The 24,144-nt window shown below is 37.7% G+C and overlaps 1 protein-coding gene across 3 annotated transcripts in view; it reads left to right on the top strand.

Moving 5' to 3' along the window:
• Positions 1-1,615: 1,615 nt before the first annotated feature.
• Positions 1,616-24,144, top strand: part of GLS (glutaminase) — an 89,959-nt gene continuing 67,430 nt past the window's right edge. For all 3 annotated transcript variants that reach the window (XM_027962793.3, XM_027962795.3, XM_027962794.3), the window contains exons 1-4: positions 1,616-2,272; positions 19,045-19,141; positions 19,497-19,618; positions 23,995-24,124. In XM_027962793.3, the coding sequence (XP_027818594.1) occupies positions 1,875-2,272; positions 19,045-19,141; positions 19,497-19,618; positions 23,995-24,124 (747 nt within the window). In that variant the 5' untranslated portion in view covers positions 1,616-1,874. The remainder of the gene's footprint in view (positions 2,273-19,044; positions 19,142-19,496; positions 19,619-23,994; positions 24,125-24,144) is intronic.

Raw genomic sequence — 24,144 nt, forward strand, 5'->3', positions numbered from 1 at the left:
ATAAAAACCATCTAAATGATTTGCAATTGTCTTAACTTGGGGGAAAAAAAGTATACATATAATAATAGCTTACTCCATATTCTTCTGGTTAAAGAGAGATAAAAAACACTTAAACACAAGACTGTGACATGCCAGAGGTCACATACTGGTAGGTTCAGCCACATTGCTTAATTACTAATCTAGTGCAATATTTTAAGATTCATTACATTACTAAATCTGATGATCCGTTAATGATGCATGCCCCTGATATACAACATCATTCCATTAAACTTTCTGGTGGTGGTTTAGTCACTAAGTCATCTCCCACTCTTATGACCCCATGGACTATATAACATGCCAGGCTCTTCTGTCCATGAGATTTTCCAGGCAAGAATACTGGAGTAGGTTGCCATTTCCTGCTTTAGAGGATCTTCTGGACCCAGGGATCGAACCCCGTCATCCTGCATTGCAGGCAGATTCTTTACGGATTGAGCCACCAGGGGAGCCATATTAACCTTTGTGAATCTATGCATTTAAAACTAATTGTTTCAGGGTATCGCCTAAAGAATTTGGGGGCAGGGGGAGCTGAAAGTGGACTGTATATAGGCTACATAGGCTCAAAGAAAAAGTCAGAGATTATCAGATCCACAGCTCTTTTCCTACAGGTCCAAAAGTGTAAATGGATAAAATGATACTAGGCTGAAAACGATTTAGAGAACAGGATCTGGATGCTTCTATTTTACAACGATGAGGCAGCTTTAAAATAGAGAAGCATCTACAATTTTGCTCTGAAGCAAACTAGTATTAGGGGAATCGTTGTTCAAAAGTATTTTTGAGATGTCACTGCACATTTTTAAAAGCAATTTTTCTAAAAGGAAAGCTGTCACGTTTTGGATTTTCCCCTTCTCTCTTTGCCCTCCCCCGAACTCCAATCCTCCAAATGGCTAAGCCGCATAGCTGAAAGGATTTTGCTCATTTTTTCCAAAACACTTCACATCTGGGCAGTCGCCAACCATGGAAAGTTTCAAGTAAATGTAACATTTGGGAGAAGGACAAGCTCTTCTGGGGCTGCCCTCGCGGGTCCGCGGCCCTCAGAGGCGTCGCCACACGCCCTTACCGGATAGCCGGGGGCCAGCGGCAAGTTTGGACAGCCGAGCTCCGATGGCCAGGCCAGCCTCCAGCCACGACCAAGCCCACTGATGGCCGGCCCCTGGGCTGCAGGGGCTCTTACCCATCAGTTGCCCAAACAGTTTGAGGTCCCAGAGTCCAGGAGCCTATCCGTTTGGAAAAGGACGAGACCACTGGCCCCCAGTTTCTATCTGTGGCAGCCTCGGTCCTGACCAGGCCAGAGAGAAGGGGCTACTCTGGAGACCTGCCTGCCTCTCCAGCCTCATATGTCAGTTTGATTCCACGCCCCGCCCCTCCCCCTCCGAACCTCCCCTACCCCCCCTGCCGCCCGTCAGCCGCCTGACACTCCGCGCACCAGGCGCCGAGAGAAATTTGACTGCACCAGTCACCAATCATAAGCGAGGTCGAGGATCTGAGCCAATCGGAACTGGCGGAGGGGGCAGGCCGTCGGCGTCCTCCCGCCTCCTGGAGGGTGCGCGCGGAATGTCTCGGGCCCGCCCCTGCGCCTCAGCCTCAGTGCGGAGCCGTACGCGGTGGGAGGAGAAGCGGTAGTGGGCAGTCTGAGAAGCCGCGGTAGCGGGCATTCTGAGGAGCAGCAGCAGCAGCGGCGGCGGCGGCTGTGGGAGCCGGAACCACACCCACGTCTCTGCCCCTGTCCTCTTTTTGCCCTCTGGCCGTCGCGCCGGAGCCCGCATTCTCGGAAAAGAGCGGCCGCCCACGTCCCGAGCATCCTCCCCTGTTGAGCGGACGCTGACGGACCCGGCGGTATGATGCGACTCCGAGGCTCGGCGATGCTGCGGGACCTGTTCTTGCGCCCGCCCGCTGCCGGCTGCGCGGTTCTGATGCGGGCGCAGCCCCTCGTCACCCTGTGCCGGCGACCCCTGGGCGGGGGACGAACGGGCCAGGTGGCCGCCGCGCGGCTCTACCCATGGTGGGGCGGGGGCGGCCGGTCGGCGGGGCCCCTCGCGAGGGGCCTGTCCAGCTCGCCCTCGGAGATCCTACAGGAGCTGGGCAAGGGGGGCACTCAGCAGCAGCAGCAGCCGCCGCCGCAGCCTGGGGCGTCGCCGCCCGCAGTCCCACAGGCGCCCGGCCCCAAGGACGGCCCGGGGGAGACGGACGCATTCTCCAACAACGAGGGCAAGGAGCTGGTGCCTTCAGGCGAAAAGTGAGTGTCTACTCGAGGCGCAGAAGGCTTCGTCCCGCCTGGGTCCCGGGCCCGGGAGGGGCCTCCGGTGGGGCGGGATGGGAGCGGAGGTTCGAGAAAGAGAAAGAAAGAGATGCCGGGCGGCCTGCGCCTTCTGCGCCATGTGATTAGGCCCGGCCCCGCCCGCGCCCCTCGCTGGGCCCTTACTTCCCTTCCCAGCCGCCGGGTGGAGCTGCCAAGGGTCCGGAGGACCCCTTTGGTGCCCCCCTCCCCTGACCCCCGTGCTGGAGCTGTGGCTGCGTGTCTGTCCCACGCCGCGCGTGCTCAGCGCCCCGGCTCCGGGCTGCAGTGCCTGGCCGCCCGCCCAACCCTTGGCGGTGATGCCACACGAACATCACCAAGTGACATTTAGGAGTCTGGCGATGGGCAAAGCCTGTGCCTTTCTGACTCCTTCCTTCTCTGGGCTCGAGTTTCCTCTCTGCGTATCCCTCCTTCGATCTCTGCCACCATCTCTTGAGAAGCCTAGTGTAGCAGAATATTCTTAACATTTCTAAAGTGGCTTCTTAAGGCTTGTGTAGAGCCATCTGGGGCACCGGAAATAACGTTTCCGCAATGAGATTAGGAGGAAAAGGGTCATGTGGCCTAGAAGACGGGGCACGCAGTACAGACCACCTGTTTGCACTGGGGGCCAACCAGCTTTGGCCCGTCTTGACATCTTACATGAGATGGGCGAGTTTTTGAAAATACATGTGAAAATAGCCAGGATTGAATGTGACTGGTAAAATGCTAACTCTGAAAACGAATTAAGTCGCTTTTGTGGTTTAAATGAATTGTGATAGGGTGATAACTCACCTATTGTGCCCTGCAATTTAATCTTTAAACAAAATTGGGGTTTTTTTCTACGCAGTACGTGAGGCAGTTTCCTGGATATTTTGTCTTGAGTTAATACAAATGGACACAGAGCTTTTTTTCCCACTGTAGGTAAATGTTTACCTGTTTTCTTTATGTCTTACTGTTTTTCTGACTTTGTGCTGACCCTATGTGATTTGTTTTTTCCTCCTGTTCTTATATTGCTGTCTTAAGTCAAACTGAAAGTGCCATTCTTCTGCTTTAAATCTCAGACCTGGCTTAATGTTTCCTGTAATTGAAATGGGCACCATCCTAAAACATTCGAGCTAAAATTGTTTTCCCAGACTGAAAAATGTTACTTTAAAAAAAATCGCTTGGTGATGGGCCACATTTGTGATATTCTGTGATAAGGATTTTGCGCCCTTATGATTATGGGCAAGTCATTGAACATCCTCAGTTGGATGACCCAAATGTGGTCACGTTCTGAAAAGCTAGACTTTTGTCAAATCTCTGCATCTTTAACGTTTTTTGGAGACTAGAATTGTGTTTATTTGGTACTCACTTTACTTTTCTGAATTACCAGGCATGTAACTAGTGTAAGTACGGATGTCCAGAGTTACAGAATTGAAAGAAGAATGTGGGTTGTTCGATGGGAACGGCTTTCTCTAGAAAATGTCTTCCATTCTGTCTCTTCAGTGGCTCTAGTGTCCCTCTTGTTTTCCCCTTTTGTGAGAAAATTGAGCTTTTGTGATTTACATGTTTTCCAGAAGCTTATACCGCCATTGCCTTTGAAATAAATCATTTCTTAGCAGTAATTTTGGAACACTTACTTTGTCTAATGCTTATTGACAATTCTACATAAAAATGTCCCTTCCTGTTCCTCCTAGCCCCCGAAGAAAAGCAGTCTACTGAGGGACTCCTTCAAGAATATTTGCTCAGGTGTCCTGGGAGTTTGAATAGCCAATAAGATAACCTTGTTTACTGTATAGTTCAAAAGAGTCTGTTTTTGACACCAAAGTTTGGAGTAATAGCTAGATAAGTTTAGTAGCAATCCAAGTATATGATAAACCTGAGAGCTTTCAATCAAGGATTTCAAGAGTGAACCCCAGCTATCTCCTATTTACAGATGAAGTGAAGATTACTGGTCTCAATGATTGTGAAAAAAATTTTAATCAGTTTAAAGATTCTATTTCTTGACTGATCTGGTTTCAAAATGTAGTTTCCTTCCCTTGACTTCATCCATTTTGCCTTTATGAGGTAAACATTTCTCTTATTCTGTGAGGTAAGGTTTCAGTTGATGCTTCCTTACACTCAGCTTCCAAAGTATGGATCATCCCTCAGTCAGCAAGTCACCTGGGATGCCAGCACTCACTCAGGATTCTGCCAGTTTCTGTAGAGGATTATTAAAAGAAATACCCATGTGAAAAATAAAATGAGTTTAACATTTGTTATGTATAATTCTTCATTTTAAAAATTACATCATTTATTGTAAAACCTTACAAGGACATTAGCCTTTGAATTTTGGCTCAAATGAAAATTTTTTGTTTGGTTTCTTGAAAAAGTTTCTGTGAAACTGTGTGATATTAACTGTTTACCCTTCTGCCTTGCTTACCAGTAAGCTCAGAGTGAATTTAATTCTTAACCAGAGTAATTTTATTAGTTCACATGGCTGGGATATTTGCTTTTCCTCCTTTCCTTGGTGTTATATTTTATTATCCATGCAATGTTATATTCTGGAAGGAGGTAGAATGTGAGTTATCTTTTTTCATAGTCAATTCTGAACCATTGTCATCCAAGGCTATGCTATCTCTGTCAACAACTTCAATTCTGGTTTAGGTTACTGATCAAGGTTAAGATTTTACTACTGCCCTAAGTATGTTACAGGAAAATGTAATGATCTCTGCTCAGTTTTCCCTGCAGTGCTCTTATTTAATTTTGTTAGTATTATTCCATCATTTTGGAAACCGCTTGACACAACTCTTGACTTTTTAAATTGTTCTCTTTTTCTGTGGCTTTTTTCTGGTTTGCTCACTGGGTATAAATCCTGAGGCTGTAAGGCCTCTGCTTTTCCCCCACTTGTCTGCCTTCTCAGCAGCATATCCTCTAATCTTTGTGTAGGTAATAGTTCATTTTTCATCCAAGCTTTGGCTTCCCAGGTGGCCCAGTGGTAAAGAATCCACCTGCCAAGTAGAAGCCCCAGGTTTGATCCCTGGGTAGGGAAGAGGCCCTGGAGAAGAAATGGCAACCCACTCCAGTATTCTTGCCTGGGAAACCCCATGGGCAGAGGATCCTGGCAGGCTATAGTCCATAGGGTCACAAAGAGTCATACGCAACTTAGCGACCAAACAACAGTTTGATGACTTCAGATTTAAAATCTTCACCATATATCTGTTCTTTTGTCTCATTTCAACCTATTTTGCATGTTGTTTCAAGATTAATTACAGAGTTATAATCAAAATACCACTGCTTCCAGAAAACCAGTAATGAATTGGGATGCACATTATATCAAACAATGCTATGTAGCATTTGAGATTTTTGATTAACTTTTTTTTTATGCCAATGCTTGCCCAGCATGAACATTTTTATCATACTGTCTTCTCTCTCAAGAATGCCATACTTCATTTCTGCAAAATGTAGATGTGTATATTCTTAGTGAAGGATCTCTGGGAAGGGTTAGCGGGTGGAGAAGAGGGAAAGTTTTTTAAAGTTACTTTTTGTTTGGGCATTATATTATTTAATTAGAAAAAGAGAAGGATGATTCTGGGAAAGTGTCAGTAGGTGTATGCCCTTTAGAAAATAGGTAATGCATACAGGGTACAATATCAAAAGTACTCCATTAAAACAAGGTCATTTTCCCATCAGATTGATAGATGCTAAATTAAGTGATGGAAAGGGTATGGGAAATAGGAACTCTTTACATTGCTGGTAGAAGTATAAATTCAACTATCTTGGAGGGCAGTTTGGTAGTAATCTGTTAAAAGCTGCACATCTTTGACGCAGTAATGCTGTTTGCTCAACTGTATAATTAAAAATATATTAAAAGTGAAAGTGCAAACAGATGATTTCCGTTAGCTTCAAATAGTATGATTTTGTTTTTGTAGTTCATATTTATTCTTAAATGATAGCAGGAAAAGAATTATTACCTCATATTTTGTACGAATTGAATTTCAAAGTAAGATTAAGTACTTAAGCATTTCAGCAATGTTGAATTAGGTCTACTATATAGAATAGTACTGATGATGAAGTTGAAGCAATATTGGCATCCCATTCAGGTAATATATTGTTAAATAGCAAGACAGAACCTCTGTTTAAATAGGGGACAAATTCTGTTATGATCCTTTAATCATATGCTTTTAATTTGTAAAAGTGAACATATTTATAATTCATTTAAATTGAAATCAAGATTGAAAATATATTTAATTCAGTCCCTGGGTCGGGAAGATTCCCCGGAGGAGGGTGGGCAACCGGCTCCAGTGTTCTTGCCTGGGAAATCCTATGGACAGAGGAGCCTGGCAGACTACAGTCCACGGGGTCACCAAGAGTTGGACATGACTGAGCTACTAATAATTTACAATACAAACTTAAAAACTCTCCTTCATAAAGAAAATATATTTAATTTTGGGTGTGGGACTTTGCAGTGAACCTTTCATTTTATTTGTGATTTGCTAAATATTTTTTTCTAGATTACAGTTATCAGTGAGTTGTAGTTTTGTTTGAATGCCCAACCATAACATACATGTTAAAATTTTTTGTGGTCTAATGTTTATTTTAAACCACATGCATCTATTTAGCTATTGATAATACCGGGACATAGTCTATAATAAACTGCATGCTCTTAATTAATAATATTTAGATGTCATTCACTGAAGGAGTTCCTGAAGTTTAGTCTCCTTGAGTTTAGCTTCTTGTTTCTAGGCTTTATATTTTTTATAAAGTCTGCCTACCTAAAAATCAACCAACTTAGGGAGTTAGTCTTTTTTTGGTGAAGACATTTATATGTAGGGAAAAGTGGTGGTGGTGGGAAGTAGACACAATTTTAGTCTGAAAAAGATCAGGGTCACCTTGAAGAGAAATTTGTTGAAGATATATGTGGGTGTCTTCAAGTTTAAAAAAAAATCAGTAAAAAAACGGCACTACTTCCTTCTTGCGATTTTGAAGTGCAGAAAAATTATAACTGTAGAAACCGAAAGTCTGCCTGTAGGATTTGCATTCTTTAAGCACCTCAGTCTTCAAATTCTTTATAAACCAAGGAGTTGCCTGCATGTGCCATTTCACCATTGAGTCATTTGATACTAAGAGGAATGTTTAAAGCCAAATGAAGTAACTCTTTTTATAAATAAATATCTAACTGTAGATTTTTCTAAGTAAGGTAAATAGTTTTCAGATAGAGATGCTGTTGCTATGATTTTATCCTGGAATCTACTCTGGTATAAATTACTTTGGTTGTGAAACACAGGTGCATAGAACCGAGAACGTCCCTTGGTGATTTTTAAACTTGAGAAAAATTTCATATTTGTACCTTTTTAGGAGTCCAGGTTAACAAAACTGAGGTGTAGATAGATTTTTCGTTAATATTTTTGGCACAATATTATGCTTAGAGAAAAGTGGGGAAAAACTTGTGTTCCATAGAAGTGGAATGGTTAAGTAAATTATGGCACATCCACATGAGAGTTTATTATTCAGTCATTTAACGTGAATACAGATACTTTTTAGGAATATAGGAAAATATAATGTTAAGTCAAAAGTTATAATACAAAATTTTCTATGCAATTTGATGTCAAGTCATCTTAAGCTTTTAAAAAATGCTTAGAAAAAATAGTAGAAATAAGCTAAAACGATGTTAGCAGTTGTTGGTTTGTGAGAACAGACATTTTTCCTGCCTCCATATAGTTAACTTTTAAGATTTCTCATTATGATAACTTCTAATCAGAGAAAGCATTTTAAGTTTGTGAATCTCTACCCTGCTGTCCTGGTTTGCTATCCTGATATCCTTTTTTCTAGTATATATAACAGTATTATCGATTGAAAAATGTTCTGAAGAAGATTGTGAATGGGTTTGTAAAGCTCCTATTATTGGCATTATCCAGTTGTATTCTCTCTTATCCTCAAACATCAAAGTTTTAAATTTCTTAACTGTTTTAGGTGTAAGTCTCATAAAATGTTGCCTGTTTTTCTGCCATATTAAAACATTGTAATGAATAGAGTTTAACATTTCTTAGGTTCACTAGAAGGGGATGTTACTATACTGTGCTAAAATACAGTGATGCTCCAAGGCAAGTGTGGCAAACTTGCTCTCAAATAGTGTATATTTTTGGCTTCACAAGCTACCTGGTCTTATTAAAGGTATTCAAAGCATCTGTTGTAGCAAAGAAGGCATAGACAGTAGATTTGAGTAGGCATGGCTTTCTTGCAGTAAAACTTTATTTACAAAAACTGGTGTCCCTTACAGTAGTTTGCTGTTAGTAGCGCTTACACTGAACTGTAATTATTTGTGTAAGATTTTTCTTTAATACCCTGGTTTTAGTTAGAATGGTTTGTTCTCCTGTGGATTATTGTTATCAGTTGCTACATTTTGTTCTTGGCCTCCCTGTCTCCAGTTCAGCTATTTTCCCTCATTCTCACCTTCTATACCCAATTCCCCTTACCTTTTCTTAAAAAAAATGGGGTAAAATTAATGTAACATAAAATGTACTGTTTTGACTGTTTTTAAATATACAGTTTCATGGCATTAGGTACTCCCATTACTTTTTTAAAGAACCCAGATAATTAAGCTTTATATGTAAAATATATCTAAATCCTTTATGTCTACATTATGTAGTCCTGAGTGAGTAAAAGTTTATGAGTTTTAGTATAGGAACTTAGGAGGAAATTTATAGGAATATAATTTACAGGAATTTTGAGTAGCTCAAAAACTGAGAATTAGAGTTGGAAGTGATTTTAAAGACATCTATTTCCACCTCATTTTACATAGGTTATAAACTGGCTATAGTTATTAAATGACCTAACCAAGGTCATACAATGTTAGGACTTATTTTGTTTTTTCTTCCAGTATTAGGAGATTAATATAATGCTTTGTAAGTTTTTAGGTTTAGTATTGAAAGAGACCTTAAAAAGCCATCTCCCCAGCTGATGTTTTTTCCCTTCTGTTATACTTGCTACAGGTTGTTATCCATCTGTTTGAATACTCATTGATAAGAGAATTCATTACCTTTGAAGGCAGCACATACCATTTTCAGAGTTATTTTGTTTTTCCTTATGTGTAGCTGAAATCAGCCTTTTGTTAACTTTAACCTATATATTTTAGTTATTTTGAGGAAGTCATCTCTTGTGTGGTATTAGGGTAATTTCAGTGATAGAATTCACATATCTGTATTTTTACAACTAGAATGACTTGTTAACAGATACTTGTTAACAGATACTTCCAACCATGGTTGGAAGGACAAACAGAGCTGGACATGTGGGACTTGATCTGCCCAGGTCCTCACTCTCACATTGAAGTCAAGCAGATTGTACCCTTGGGTTAGACTCATGAAGTTGTACATGTGGACACTTTGTCATCAGCTGATGTAGACAGCCTGGCCACTTCTCACATAAAGCTCACTTTTGTGTTTCTTACTTTGACTTGCTTTTGAATAAATTTAAATAAAGTCCAGCTAAAACAGCTGCCTCATCTTATTCTTGCTTTGTATTTTACAAGATGCAGTTTTAACAAGGCAGAATTAACAATTTGGTCATCTAATGTAAGTCGTTTCCCTGTTAGCATTTTGGTTTGAAATTCTTCAATAGGTAAGGAATCTCACCTTTCTTTATTTTGAATAAACTCCAAGTATTCCTCCTAAAATGGAGTGTAACTACTCAGCACAGCTGGTGTGGCATAGCAGAAAGAGTCTGGGATTAGGAACCAAGTACTGACTTCTAGGACTAAATCTGGTCCACCCACTTGAGTTGTGTGACATTGGCCATATTACTTGACTTTCTCTGTAATTTGGGGACAGTTCATCCACTTTGCTTTATCACTTGGAGTTTTAAGATGAAACAATAGAAAGTCCTTTTAAAGTAAAGCTTTAAAAAATGTAATTTTTTTAAAAATTCTCTAATACTTAGCCTTGGGGAGAAATGATTTAGAGGTATCACTTTATCAGACTTAATGGTATATGATCAGCCACCATGATTTCAGCTTTCAATCTCACAGTTTCAATCTGCCAGTTTACTGGTGTTATGGATGTTTATATTAATCAGATCACTCTAAAATCAAAATGATAAACTGATTTAAAAACAGCTCTAAGTATTTTTTTTCAGACAATTGTTTTAAAATGAAGCTACAAGTAAAAACACCAAAGCATTCTTTTTATTCTATTATTAGGCATCTTTTTTTTTTTTTTACCTAGTTAAAAAGTTTTTGATTATCTAATAGGTTTACTATATTCTATTATACCTTTGAGTTATATGGAGTTGACAAAAAAGATATTACCCCAGCCTTTATAGTTTGGAAAGGTCAAGTAATATGAAACATTATTTAACAAAATAAGACAAAGTAAGTTGTTTTCCATTTTTTTCCCCTCTCGTTTTGAGTTCATTTTCCTTCTTTGATTTGATAATGGAGTTTTTTTACTTAGAAACTTTTGATAGCATGGATAGTACATAGCCAATTTATAAACTAAATATCAGGCTAAGGAGTTTTAATTGTACTTTTGTATTGAGAAACTGGTTGACCAGTAGTCAGAGACAGTGTGGCTTCCTGTTTGCAGAATTGGTAAATTTATAAATTTCTTGATCAGTCAGGCAGTCAGTTCAGTCGCTCAGTCGTGTCCGACTCTTTGCGACCCCATGAATTGCAGCATGCCAGGCTTCCCTGTCCATCACCAACTCCCGGAGTTCACTCAAACTCATGTCCATCGAGTCAGTGATGCCATCCAGCCATCTCATCCTCTGTCGTCCCCTTCTCCTCCTGCCCCCAATCCCTCCCATTATCAGAGTCTTTTCCAGTGAGTCAACTCTTCGCATGAGGTGGCCAAAGTATTGGAGTTTCAGCTTTAGCATCAGTCCTGCCAAAAAACACCTAGGACTGATCTTCTTTAGAATAGACTGGTTGGACCTGCTTGCAGTCCAAGGGACTCTCAAGAGTCTTCTCCAACACCACAGTTCAAAAGCAGCAATTCTTCGGCGATCAGCTTTCTTCACAGTCCAACACTCACATCCATACATGACCACTGGAAAAACCATAGCCTTGACTAGGTGGACCTTTGTTGGCAAAGTAATGTCTCTCCTTTTTAATATGTGCTCTAGGTTGGTCATAACTTTCCTTCCAAGGAGTAAGCATCTTTTAATTTCATGGCTGCAGTCACTATCTGCAGTGATTTTGGAGCCCCAAAAAATAAAGTCTGACACTTGTTTCCACTGTTTCCCCATCTATTTCCCATGAAGTGATGGGACCAGATGCCATGATCTTCGTTTTCTTAATGTTGAGCTTTAAGCCAACTTTTTCACTCTCCTCTTCACTTTCCTCAAGAGGCTTTTTAGTTCCTCTTCACTTTCTGTCATTAGGGTGGTGTCATCTGCATGTCTTGAGGTTATTGATATTTCTCCCGGAAATCTTGATTCCAGCTTGTGCTTCTTCCAGCCCAGCGTTTCTCATGATGTACTCTCCATATAAATTAAATAAGCAGGGTGACAATATACAGCCTTGACTTACTCCTTTCCCTATTTGGAACCAGTCTGTTGTTCCATGTCCAGTTCTAACTGTTGCTTCCTGACCTGCATATAGGTTTCTCAAGAGGCAGGTCAGGTGGTCTGTATTCCCATCTCTTGAAGAATTTTCCACAGTTTATTTTGATCCACACAGTCAAAGGCTTTGGCATAGTCAATAAAGCAGAAATAGATGTTTTTCTGGAACTCTCTTGCTTTTTTGATGATCCAACGGATGTTGGCAATTTGATCTCTGGTTCTTCTGCCTTTTCTAAAACCAGCTTGAACATCTGGAAGTTCAGGGTTCACGTATTGTTGAAGCCTGGCTTGGAGAATTTTGAGCGTTCTTTTGCATTGCCTTTCTTTGAGATTGGAATGAAAACTGACCGTTTCCAGTCCTGTGGCCACTGCCGAGTTTACCAAATTTACTGGTATATTGAGTGCAGCACTTTCACAGCATCGTCTTTCAGGATTTGAAATAGCTCAACTGGAATACCATCACCTCCACTAGCTTTGTTCGTAGTGATGCTTCCTAAGGCCCACTTGACTTCACATTCCAAGATGTCTGGCTCTAGATGAGTGATCACACCATTGTGATTATCTTGGTCATGAAGATCTTTATTGTACAGTTCTTCTGTGTATTCTTGCCACCTCTTCTTAATCTCTTCTGCTTCTGTTAGGTCCATACCATTTCTGTAAAGAGCAATATTGCATAGGAATGTTAGGTCCATGAATCAAGGCAAATTGGAAGTGGTCAAACAAGAGATGGCAAGAATGAACGTCGACATTCTAGGAATCAGTGAACTAAAATGGACTGGAATGGGTGAATTTAACTCAAATGACCATTATATCTACTACTGTGGGCAGGAATCCCTTAGAAGAAATTGTGTAGCCATCATGGTCAACAAAAGAGTCCAAAATGCAGTACTTGGATGCAGTCTCAAAACGACAGAATGATCTGTTTGTTTTCAAGGCAAACCATTCAATATCACAGTAATTCAAGTCTGTGCCCCGACCGTTAATGCTGAAGAAGCTGAAGTTGAACGGTCCTATGAAGACCTACAAGAACTTTTAGAACTAACACCCAGAAAAGATGTCCTTTTCATTATAGGGGACTGGAACGCAAAAGTAGGAAGTCAAGAAACACCTAGGGTAACAGGCAAATTTGGCCTTGGAATACGGAATGAAGCAAGGCAAAGACTAATCGAGTTTTGCCAAGAAAATGCACTAGTCATAGCAAACACCCTCTTCCAACAACACAAGAGAAGACTCTACACATGAACATCACCAGATGGTCAACACTGAAATCAGATTGATTATATTCTTTGCAGCCAAAGATGGAGAAGCTCTATACAGTCAGCAAAAACAAGACCGGGAGCTGACTGTGGCTCAGATCATGAACTCCTTATTGACAAATTCAGGTTTAAATTGAAAAAAGTAGGGAAAACCACTAGACCATTCAGGTATGAGTGACCTAAATCAAATCCCTTATTATACAGTGGAAGTGAGAAATAGATTTAAGGGACTAGACCTGATAGACAGAGTGCCTGATGAACTATGGAAGGAGGTTTGTGACATTGTACAGGAGACAGGGATCAAGACCATCCTCATAGAAAAGAAATGCAAAAAAAGCAAAATGGCGCCTGGAGAGGGCTTACAAATAGCTGTGAAGAAAAGTGAAAAGCAAAGGAGAGAAGGAAAGATATAAGCATCTGAATGCAGAGTTCCAAAGAATAGCAAGGAGAGATAAGAAAGCCTTCCTCAGCAATCAATGCAAAGAAAGAGAGGGAAAGAATAGAATGGGAAAGACGAGAGATCTCTTCAAGAAAATTAGAGATACCAAAGAAACATTTCAGGCAAAGATGGGCTCAATAAAGGACAGAAATTTTTGGTAGTCTCCTCATTTATTGGTTCATTTATATATAACTCTCAGCCCTGAAAATTAGGCATTTTAACAGCTTGTGGGTAGAAACAGGCACCCTAATTCATATATCCTATGCTCTGGCTACTTGCTGTTCTTTGTAAATACCTAGTGAATGTTTACTTTCATTGCTGTGGTCATTCTGTTTCCTTTGCTGATAGTCCTCTTCTGTTGCCATATTTCCAGCTCCTACCCATCTTTTAAGTCTAGCTCAAATTCCATCCTCCCCCGAAACTACCTTATTAGTTCATAGTGAATAATTTTCCAGTGATTGGATCCCATTGTTTGTTTCTTGTAATTCCTCATTATGTATGTCTTCTCCTACCTTTTTAGATTGTAAGTAGGGACTAGTATAATGCTGTACATGTTATAAATGCCAGTTAAATACATGGGATTTTTCTTTTTTTTTTTTTTTTTAAAGAAATTTCTATGTTTTAGGCAGATATTTTGAGAAGGTAAAGTAGGAGAAGGAAGGGGTAAAAGAAGGAACATAATGATGGTGAAAAGATCTTAAAGGCAAAAATTAGAAAGGACAATAGGGAGAATAAAAGGGAAGAATTTTAAAAGTACAAAACAAGCACTTCTTTGAATTTGCACATCTTCTATGTATACCCATTTTAGTTGTTGAGTGTTATAACTATTTCATGTTGGTGAAAAATCATAAAGGCAAAAGTCAAAAAGGAAATGAGGGAGAATAAAAGGGAAAATTTTTTAAAGTATAAAAGAAGAACTTTTCTTGGAGTTTGAACATCTATGTATACCCATTTTAGTTGCTGAGTGTTGTAACTATTTCATGTTTTTTCCCCCAACAGAATCTGAGGGCTTATCACCAGTTGTTGGTACTATAATTTGAAAACCTGTTCAGTTCAGTTCACTTGCTCAGTCGTGTTCGACTCTGGGCGACCCCATGAATCACAGAACGCCAGGCCTCCCCGCCCATCGTCAACTCCTGGAGTTTACCCATACTCAGGTCCATCAAGTCGGTGATGCCATTCAACCATCTTATCCTCTGTCGTCCCCTTCTCCTGTCCCTAGTCCCTCCCAGCATCAGAGCCTTTTCCAATGAGTCAACTCTTTGCATGAGGTGGCCAAAGTATTGGAGTTTCAGCTTTAGTTAGCATCAGTCCTTCCAATGAACACCCAGGACTGATCTCCTTTAGAATAGACTGGTTGGATCTCCTTGCAGTCCAAGGGACTCTCAAGAGTCTTCTCCAACACCACAGTTCAAAAGCAGCAATTCTTCAGCGCTCAGCTTTCTTCACAGTCCAACTCTCACATCCATACATGACCATTGGAAAAACCATAGCCTTGACTAGATGGACCTTTGTTGGCAAACTAATGTCTCTGCTTTTGAATATGCTATCAAGGTTGGTCATAACTTTCCTTCCAAGGAGTAAGCATCTTTTAATTTCATGGCTGCAGTCACCATCTGCAGTGATTTTGGAGCCCCCCAAAATAAAGTCTGACACTGTTTCCACTGTTTCCCCATCTATTTCCCATGAAGTGATGGGACCAGATGCCATGATCTTCGTTTTTTGAATGTCGAGCTTTAAGCCAACATTTTCACCCTCCTCTTTCATTTTCATCAGGAATCTTTTTAGTTCCTCTTCACTTTCTGTCATAAGGGTGGTATCATCTGCATATCTGAGGTTATTGATATTTCTCCTAGCAATTTAGATTCCAGTATATGCTTATTCCAGTCCAGCATTTCTTATGATGTAATCTGCATATAAATTAAATAAGCAGGGTGACAGTATACGCAGTCTTGGCATACTCCTGTTATGATCTGGTTTTTTTTGGTCATTAAAACTTAAACACTTCTCAAAAATATCCTAGTTACTATATATTCCAAAAACTACAGTTTTTAGCATTTGAGTTTCAGTGGTGAAGTATAATATCATTAAGCAGTGCCACAAAATGGTATTAAATTTGGGGAAAGAAAGTGTTAGTTGCTCAGTTGTGTCTGACACTGTAACCTCATGAACAGTGGCTTACCAGACTTCTCTGTCCTTGCAATTCTTCATGCAGGAATGCTGGAGTGGATAGCCATTCCCTTCTCCAAGGGATTTTCCTGACCCAGGGATTCAACCTGGGTGTCCTGCATTGCAGGCAGGCTCTTTACCATCTGAGCCACCAGGGAATCCTGGGGAAAGAAGTGGCGGGAATATCAGGAAAGGTCTTTGGGGTAATTTATGTGTAGTTGAAAGTTTGGGGAGAACCTTTGCATTTGTTCCCCAGACTATTGAAGTAAATTCATTTTCAGATCAGAGTCTGAGCTTTTAAATGCTCAGATTGGTAGATTTTTTTTAAAATCAATTTTGAACTCTTTTATACATTTATATTTATTATTTATTTTGTGAGCATAGTATTCTAGGGATGACTTAAATCTCTCTCCAATGGATAACAATTACTCTCTTGTCCAAAAGTAAGTAAATATTTAGCCTTTTATGTTAGCTGTGTCTATAAACATGGTCATTTTAAATTCTTTGCCCTATCTACCATAAGCTAAAGAACTGTATATTTTATGTTACTTACATAGCTTTTAGGCAAAGCAAATACCATTTACTGGTGTTGTAAATACATGGAAAGCTTATTCTGCAGTTTTTTAAAGTGATAACTACCACTATCTGAAGTTTACTTAACAAGCCATTTTCTGTAAATAATTGGTATGTTATTTTCCACTGATTGTTTTTGACAGCTGGCTCAATTTTTCTTTAAATATTAAGTCATCAGTACTGTTGAATGCTGCTTAATGGTTTTAGATCAGGATTGAAGATCTAGAAAAATCATACCTTATAACAGTAATTACTAGCTAGTAGGTTTGAGAGCCAGCAAAACTGTAGAGGCATATATTTTGGACTCTGAATTCAGAGGAACAAGGTTTCTAAATATATCTCTACCACTGTGCAGTCTTGGAAAGTTTGTTGACCAGTCTGAGCCTCTGAGAAATGGGGACAGAGTCAGCCTGGTTTTTTTTTTTTTTTTTTTGGTCAAACAGTAAATATATTGAGCATCCACTCTGTACCAGGAACCATACTTCATTTTGCATAATAGTATTTTTTGTCATCATTGTAGGGATTGAACTAGAACGCATGTAAAATAGCTAATCAGAATACTTAACAAAAGTTATCCATAATTTTTAACTCTTATAATTAAAATATCCCAAATATATTTTAAAAATTTCTCTTAAGAGCCAAGATTGTTTTAAGGAGTAATTATATATCCAGGATATATGTTTAAATTACAATAATCCTATATGTTATTTTTTTTAAAACATTGGCATGAAATTCTTGTACTTTAGGGTTGACTTGAAAAACAAGAAGCTGGTATGATAGCTTTGAAAACAGTATAAGTGACATTAATGCCAACATTAGTGTTTCTTTGAGGAGAATTTTATATGTGCATGTGTAAATGTACATACACTGTGAGCCGACGCTGTATTCTGTTGTCTTTTAAAATAGAAATATATGGACCACTCTCTAATTTTCTGTTTCTTGAAATAAAGGTAAAGCCCTTTCCAGACATTTTATATACACATACATACAAATACATGCATATATTTGTACCTTTGATTTTAAAAAATAGTGATGGGTGGGGAGGGGATTGGTCTACCCTAGATCTATAATTCTTATCACTATAATACATATGACAGTCATGAATGTTCAGAATATTAAGCTGTGTTCATTTCAGTTTCAGAGCTCCCCAAAAGAAAATATTTATAGGTTCATTATAGTTTTATCTCAAAACTTTGCAATGAATAGGAAAAAATTTTTTCTCGATTAATTTGGTTAATCATAGCATCTTATACCCGGAGAAGGCAATGGCACCCCACTGCAGTACTCTTGCCTGGAAAATCCCATGGACAGAGGAGCCTGGTAGGCTGCAGTCCATGGGGTCGCTAAGAGTTGAACACGACTGAGCGACTTCATTTTCACTTTTCACTTTCATGCATTGGAGAAGGAAATGGCAACCCACTCCACAGTGTTCTTGCTTGAAGAATCCCAGGGATGGTGGACCCTGATGGGCTGCCGTCTACGAGGTCGCACACAGTCGGACACAACTGAAGCAACGCAGCAGCAGCATCTTATACCAGTTTATTAGTTAATTAAGGTTTAAATATATTTTTTATGGTAACATTTATTCTAACAGTCTTTATGATTTGTGGCATTTGATGTGTATATGTAAGCCTAGGTCACTTTAGAAATAGTCACTACAACTATTGACAATTGAGTACTTTCTGCCAAGCAGGGCACTGAGGGTATTGAATGTGTTAAGTCAACTCACATCTCTCTTTCTCAGATGAGGAAACTGAATCACAGAAAAGTTAGTTTACCCAAGGTGACTTGACTAGTAAATATTATAGCTTGAGAACTTGTACACTAAGCTTTTCTTAATTACTCTGTTCCACAGATTTTACAATCAGGTTAATTATTTGAACTATATCTTTATATAACTGTTTATAACAAATATATGACTATAATATATGTGTTATATTCAAGGATTCCCTCAAAGCTCAGTCAGTAATAAATCTGCCTGCAATGCAAGAGACCTGGGTTCACTTCCTGGGTCTGGAAGATTCCTGGAGAAGGAAATGACAAACCAGTGTTCTTGCCTGGCAAATCCCATAAACAGAGGAGCCTGGCAGGCTTTAGTACATAGAGTTGCAAAAAATCAGACACAATTTAGCAACTAAACCATAACCATGTTTTACATATGTATGCTGCTGCTGCTAAGTCTCTTCAGTTGTGTCTGACTCTGTGCGACCCCATGGAATCCCGTCCCTGGGATTCTCCAGGCAAAAACACTGGAGTGGGTTGCCAGTTCCTTCTCCAGTGCATGAAAGTGAAAAAGTGAAGTCACTCAATCGTGTCCGACTGTTCGCGACCCCGTGAACTGCAGCCTGCCAGGCTCCTCCATCCATGGGATTTTCCAGGCAAGAGTACTGGAGTGAGTCACCATTGCCTTCTCCGTTACATATGTATAATCATCCTATAAAAAAACAATGATAACAATGAAATATTGACTCTTACCTGAACATTTTCTAGGCTGTATTGGGTGATTGTATATTAGGCTGTACAGGAAGAAATCACCATAACAGATGATTTAGGATTACAAAATATCTGTGTAAATTAATGAACATGTTTTAAACGTGCTTCTCAATGTGGTTTCAGTAATATTGTTTGATTTTGGTAAATCGGCATTTATTGGTATGATAGTAGGTCTTGAGGAATCGATCAACTGTAATCGGCTTCATTGATTATTTTTAAATGGATGTAGCTAAAATCTACTTGAAAGTTCACATAAGAGTTAATTTTGTGTTTTTTTTTTTCCTCTTTAGTAAAATAAAACAGGGTCTGTTACCTAGTTTGGAAGATTTGCTGTTCTATACAATTGCAGAAGGACAAGAGAAAATACCTGTTCATAAATTTATTACAGTAAGTTTTTACATTTTTCTATCCTAACTGTTAAAAATCAGTAATATGAATCAATATATGGTGATATTGCTATGGAGTTTTAAAGTCATCTGACATGTAGATTCTGACTGACACTATTTCTCTTATTTTCAAATTTTCATCATGCTCATTTCAAGGTAATCAATGAAAGGAAATGAAAGAAACAATGAAAAACTTTTCCAGAAAGAGGGTAATAGTGACACTAAAATGCCATATATATATGTATTCAGGTCTTGGGTAGAAGTTTTTAAATACAGGAATTAAAAACTTGTAGTTGGAATAAGCATATACATTATTTGCACTATGTATTTACAGACTCTTATTTTTTTAAAAACAGGCACTCAAATCTACAGGATTGCGAACGTCTGATCCCAGGTTGAAAGAGTGTATGGATATGTTAAGATTAACTCTTCAAACAACATCAGATGGTGTCATGCTAGACAAAGATCTTTTTAAAAAGTAAAAATTTCTGCCAAACCATTAATGGTCATTTGCTGTGCTATGTGGTGTTTTTTTCTTTTAGAACAAAATTGCATCTTTGAAAGCCAGTGCTTCCTGTGTAATTGAAAAAAGAGGGGAGGGCATTGATGAACATCAGTTGCTTAGAACAACTTTGTGCACATTAAAGTTCTGTAATATACTGGGGCTAAGAGTATACCTTGAAACTGTTCTGAGGAAATGTAGCCATGGATGTTTTCAATTAATAATACCTGGAGATTGCATTCAGTTTGAATGGAACACACTCTGTCCTGTTTAAATTGATCTCTAATTCATCTGCATATCTTGCAGCCTTTCTCAGCATGGTCTCTGTTTCTTTTCTACAAGTTGATTTAGATGACATCATAAAATGGGAAGGCAGCCTGCATTCATTAGGTTTACATGTCTCCATTGTCTGCTTTTCTCTTGCAGCAAACATAGGCTTACTGCATAGGCTTTTTTTTTTTTTTTTTCAGAATATCTAAAAACTTAATGCTAACTTTGGACATTAATGCCTTGATTTGCTTGAATGAGAATATTTTTATTTTCCTATATTTGCCAATCTTTACTTTCTTTAATGTGTTCCTACTAGTTTGATTGCTTAATAATTTGATAGACAAGTTTGTCATGGAACCCAAGGAAGTATATGGTATTTTACAACTGAACTTGAGTGAGAACTAAAATAAAACTGTAAACACTACTGTTAAACCTTGGCTTTTTCCTGACTATAAGCTTAGGTTGAAAAGAATTCCAGCATCTACCTTGAAAGTTTATTTGTATGTATGTATTTTTATATATTTTTTATTTTATTGTCTTTTGGGGGCTAGATGATTTGTTCTAGATATCTGCTGAAGTATCCTAGAATATTAAGTCATCTGAAGGTATAAGTATTTAACTGAGATCCTTCCAAGTGTCTTGGCATACCATGAAGCAGTGAGTGCTGCCAATTTTAGATCTCCGTCTTTTCACCACATGGTTCTTGATGCTATTAACTCTGCTGACCTTATAAAATGTAGATTTTAGGTTCATGTTGGAATTGATGTTAGGAATTTTGGGTCTTCTGAACCTGTTCTTTGTAAAGGGAAGGAAATAATTTCTAGTTAGCTGTATTTTTGCAGTAAGATTATTTTATTTTTAGTGATCATGAACTCTGTGCAGAGTGCCTTCTGGGGAGTTATTTCGGTATATCTGAAAATAAAGTTGTCAGACTTGATTCAAAGACATGGTATATAGGTATATTGATTGTGGGTATGAGGAATTGCTTTGAATTCCTACATGAAAGCAGTATTTTATATCTTTTCAGTACTGGTTAAGGTTTTTTTGTGCTTCATAAACATACTATTGTGTTTAAATATGAAATTTGAAAAACTAATTTAAATACACTGAGCAACCAGAAAAGCATAAAATTTTCTACTGTATTAAAAATAACAATTAGCGTTATTTTAAACACTAATCCAATTTAAAAAAAAAAAACCTGATGATTGTAATATAGGCAGTTCCCAACTTGACAGATGCTTAGTAGTCTATGTGAGCAGGCAGTGGAAAAGTTTATGTCTATAGGCATATGATTTCTCTTTTTGTTCCTAGAATGAGATTCAAAACCTCTGACCGCTAACCTTTTCAGGTCACCTGGGAAGGTGATTGCTTCAGAGAAGTATTTTCTCTGTTTTCAAAATAAGTTTTCTAGTTAGTGTTGCCAGAAATAAACTATCTCAGTTTCATGCAACTGGAAAAGCAGATGTTACAATGGAATTCATTTTCCCAGAGAAGTTATTTATAAAGAAAGATGAAAAGGTTTGGTTGAAGTCAATGTGTTGACATTTTACCTAAAATACCTTGTTAGTATATATATTCAGCCTTTGAGGGTAATCTGAGAAGCATGTAGAATTTTTCTTTAAATGGGAAAATAAGTTCTATGCATACTTTTTGGGGCATAGTCTGTTTGAAAGTTGGAGACTGCCTATACCTATCTAGATACTCGATTGATTTTAATGCTAATAGTCTTAGTAGAAGTAGAAAATTTGTGTTGAAAAGGAATACTTTATTTATTCATATATTTTTAGCCATGTAAGTATTAGAAGTATTATCATGTGTGATCATAATTTTTTTATCATCTTGTTTTGGAGAAAATGAGTGATAGTCTTTGTATTTATTTGATTTTTCTTTGAAAATTCTTATCCACTATGTTATTTTACTAATGAGAAATTATATTTGAAATATTCTATAAAACAGATGTGCATAACAGTTGTTAATCATAAACATTTAAGTTAAAATGGAAAGTAAAATTATTTTTACCAGTTTAGGATGAGAAAACTGAACAAAGAAAGCATGAGAAAGATGTCACTTGTTGAAAATCATAAAACACTTACTCTTCATTCTACTTTATATGACTTCTGATTTTCTAGTTAGATTCATGACATCCATATTAAAATAACTCCCAAGAAAAAATTACAGATTAGAATGCTCCTCATCATGCAGCTAGACACTCTTCTGAGTGATATTGCCTTGACTGGCCACAGTAATTCACCAATGAAGGCTGTTAGCACGGCTTTACCAGCACCTTCTCATAGAGTAAAAAAAAAAAAAAAATCCAAGTTTCACTGACGGTACAGTTTTTGTATAAAACCTCCTTTTAAAAATGCTGATTGATTTTGAATAGGTAAATAGTAGTAAGGTTAATAGTTTTTGTTTGACAGTCCTTATATTTTCTCATGCAACAGTTCTTGAAAGAAGGAGGATGTAGATTTTACTTGATACAGAATAGCCATTTAAGATCAGGAATTATCAAGTTTTTTCTTCTAAGAAATGTCTTTCTTATATATTACTTGTAACTCTCATGTGCAAGTTGAATTACTGTTTGATGCATATTAAATATTAAGTCAGTGACAAAACTCAATATTAGGTAACATTGAAACTATCATAAAATTTTTTGGTTTATTGAAGTAAATATTATCTCTTAGATGTCAGTTATTTCTACATGTATAGATTAATAATGGAAATTAGGATTATAACTTTTTCATGTTGTAATTAAAGCATGTGTTTATCACTGAAAATAACCTATTTTATTTTAAATCAGTGTTTAATTTTATGTTGATCAAGTGAGTATATATTCTGGATTTTTGTCGATAGTTAAAATGTGATATCTGGCTTTTAATTCTAATTTGCTATTTCATTTAGAACATCTGAATTCAGATACTGAGATAAAAACTTATCATTTACCATGGACTGAAAAATTGAGAGTGTCTATTTTCCAGCTCTCCTTTTATAGTTAGTGCATGTATTTACTTGCAGGTTACACAGAGTTTTCTTATCTGTAAAATGGGGAAATTACCTTCTTAAAGGGTTCATCTTTTGAGGGTTAAACAGGATAAATAGTACTTGAAGCTTAGTACTTTTTAGTCTGTTACAGGCTTAGTCTTAGTTGGTATAACGGCTTGATGCTCAAGTCTACAGTGTCTTCCTTTATCGATTAACTGTTCTATTTTTGAGCTTCTGAGACTCACTTAAGATGAGCTTAGAGTATATGGTTGCTATTAACCTATTTATAAAACTCTTCTTTAGGGTTATATTAATAAATTGATTTTCTAGCTTAAACTCTTTTAAAACAAGGCAGAATATTGATTCAAATTATTAGATTTCATGCTTTGCCATCCACATGGTTTACCATATCATTTAAATAGTTTTTAACAGTGAAACATTTTTATTCTACAGTGTGTTACACATCTTAACAGTGCATAGAATAATGTAAATATTTTTGGTGATTCAAGTAATATAAAATTATTATACTATTATACATATTTTTTAAAGTTAAACATTATTTTTGCAAGCATTTAAATAAGTATTTTATGTTAGAGACAAATCTGACTAAACAAAGTTTTTAGCTTAGAAATGCAACATTTTCATAATTAATTTATAGAAAATATGTTAAAATACGGAATGTTTAGTTTTTCGTGAAGTTTTTTCTTAAGGGACATAGGTCTGAGGTTATTTCATGGAAAAAATAAAAAGGATCTCAGCTATATATTAAAGTCTGATTTTTGTTAACCAGATGTCATGCTGAATGTTTATCATATCTGGTAGGTGAAAAAGTCTTGTTTTTAGATGGTCTTAGTACTTAACCTGGTGGAATGCTCTGTTGTTTTAGTCTTTGATGCAGTTTTTAGGCTATCTAATTTATTTCTTTAATTTGTTCAACAGCTTACAAGCAGCTACATGAAAGGGTGCTTGGAGGAAAGAAAATAATGTACAAAGAGTATAATTTCTAGAATTTGTTTAAAATGTTGAATTTCTTTATTGTTTGAGTATTTTCCTAATATTGTTATTATTAGCAAGTACTAATTTTTTCTTATATTCCACAGATGTGTTCAAAGCAACATTGTTTTGTTGACACAAGCCTTTAGAAGAAAGTTTGTCATTCCTGACTTTATGTCTTTTACTTCACATATCGATGAATTATATGAGAGTGCTAAAAAGCAGTCTGGAGGAAAGGTAATGTTTTTGACGTGAAT

Source organism: Ovis aries, chromosome 2 (assembly GCF_016772045.2).
Source record: "Ovis aries strain OAR_USU_Benz2616 breed Rambouillet chromosome 2, ARS-UI_Ramb_v3.0, whole genome shotgun sequence".
Lineage (NCBI taxonomy): Eukaryota > Metazoa > Chordata > Mammalia > Artiodactyla > Bovidae > Ovis > Ovis aries.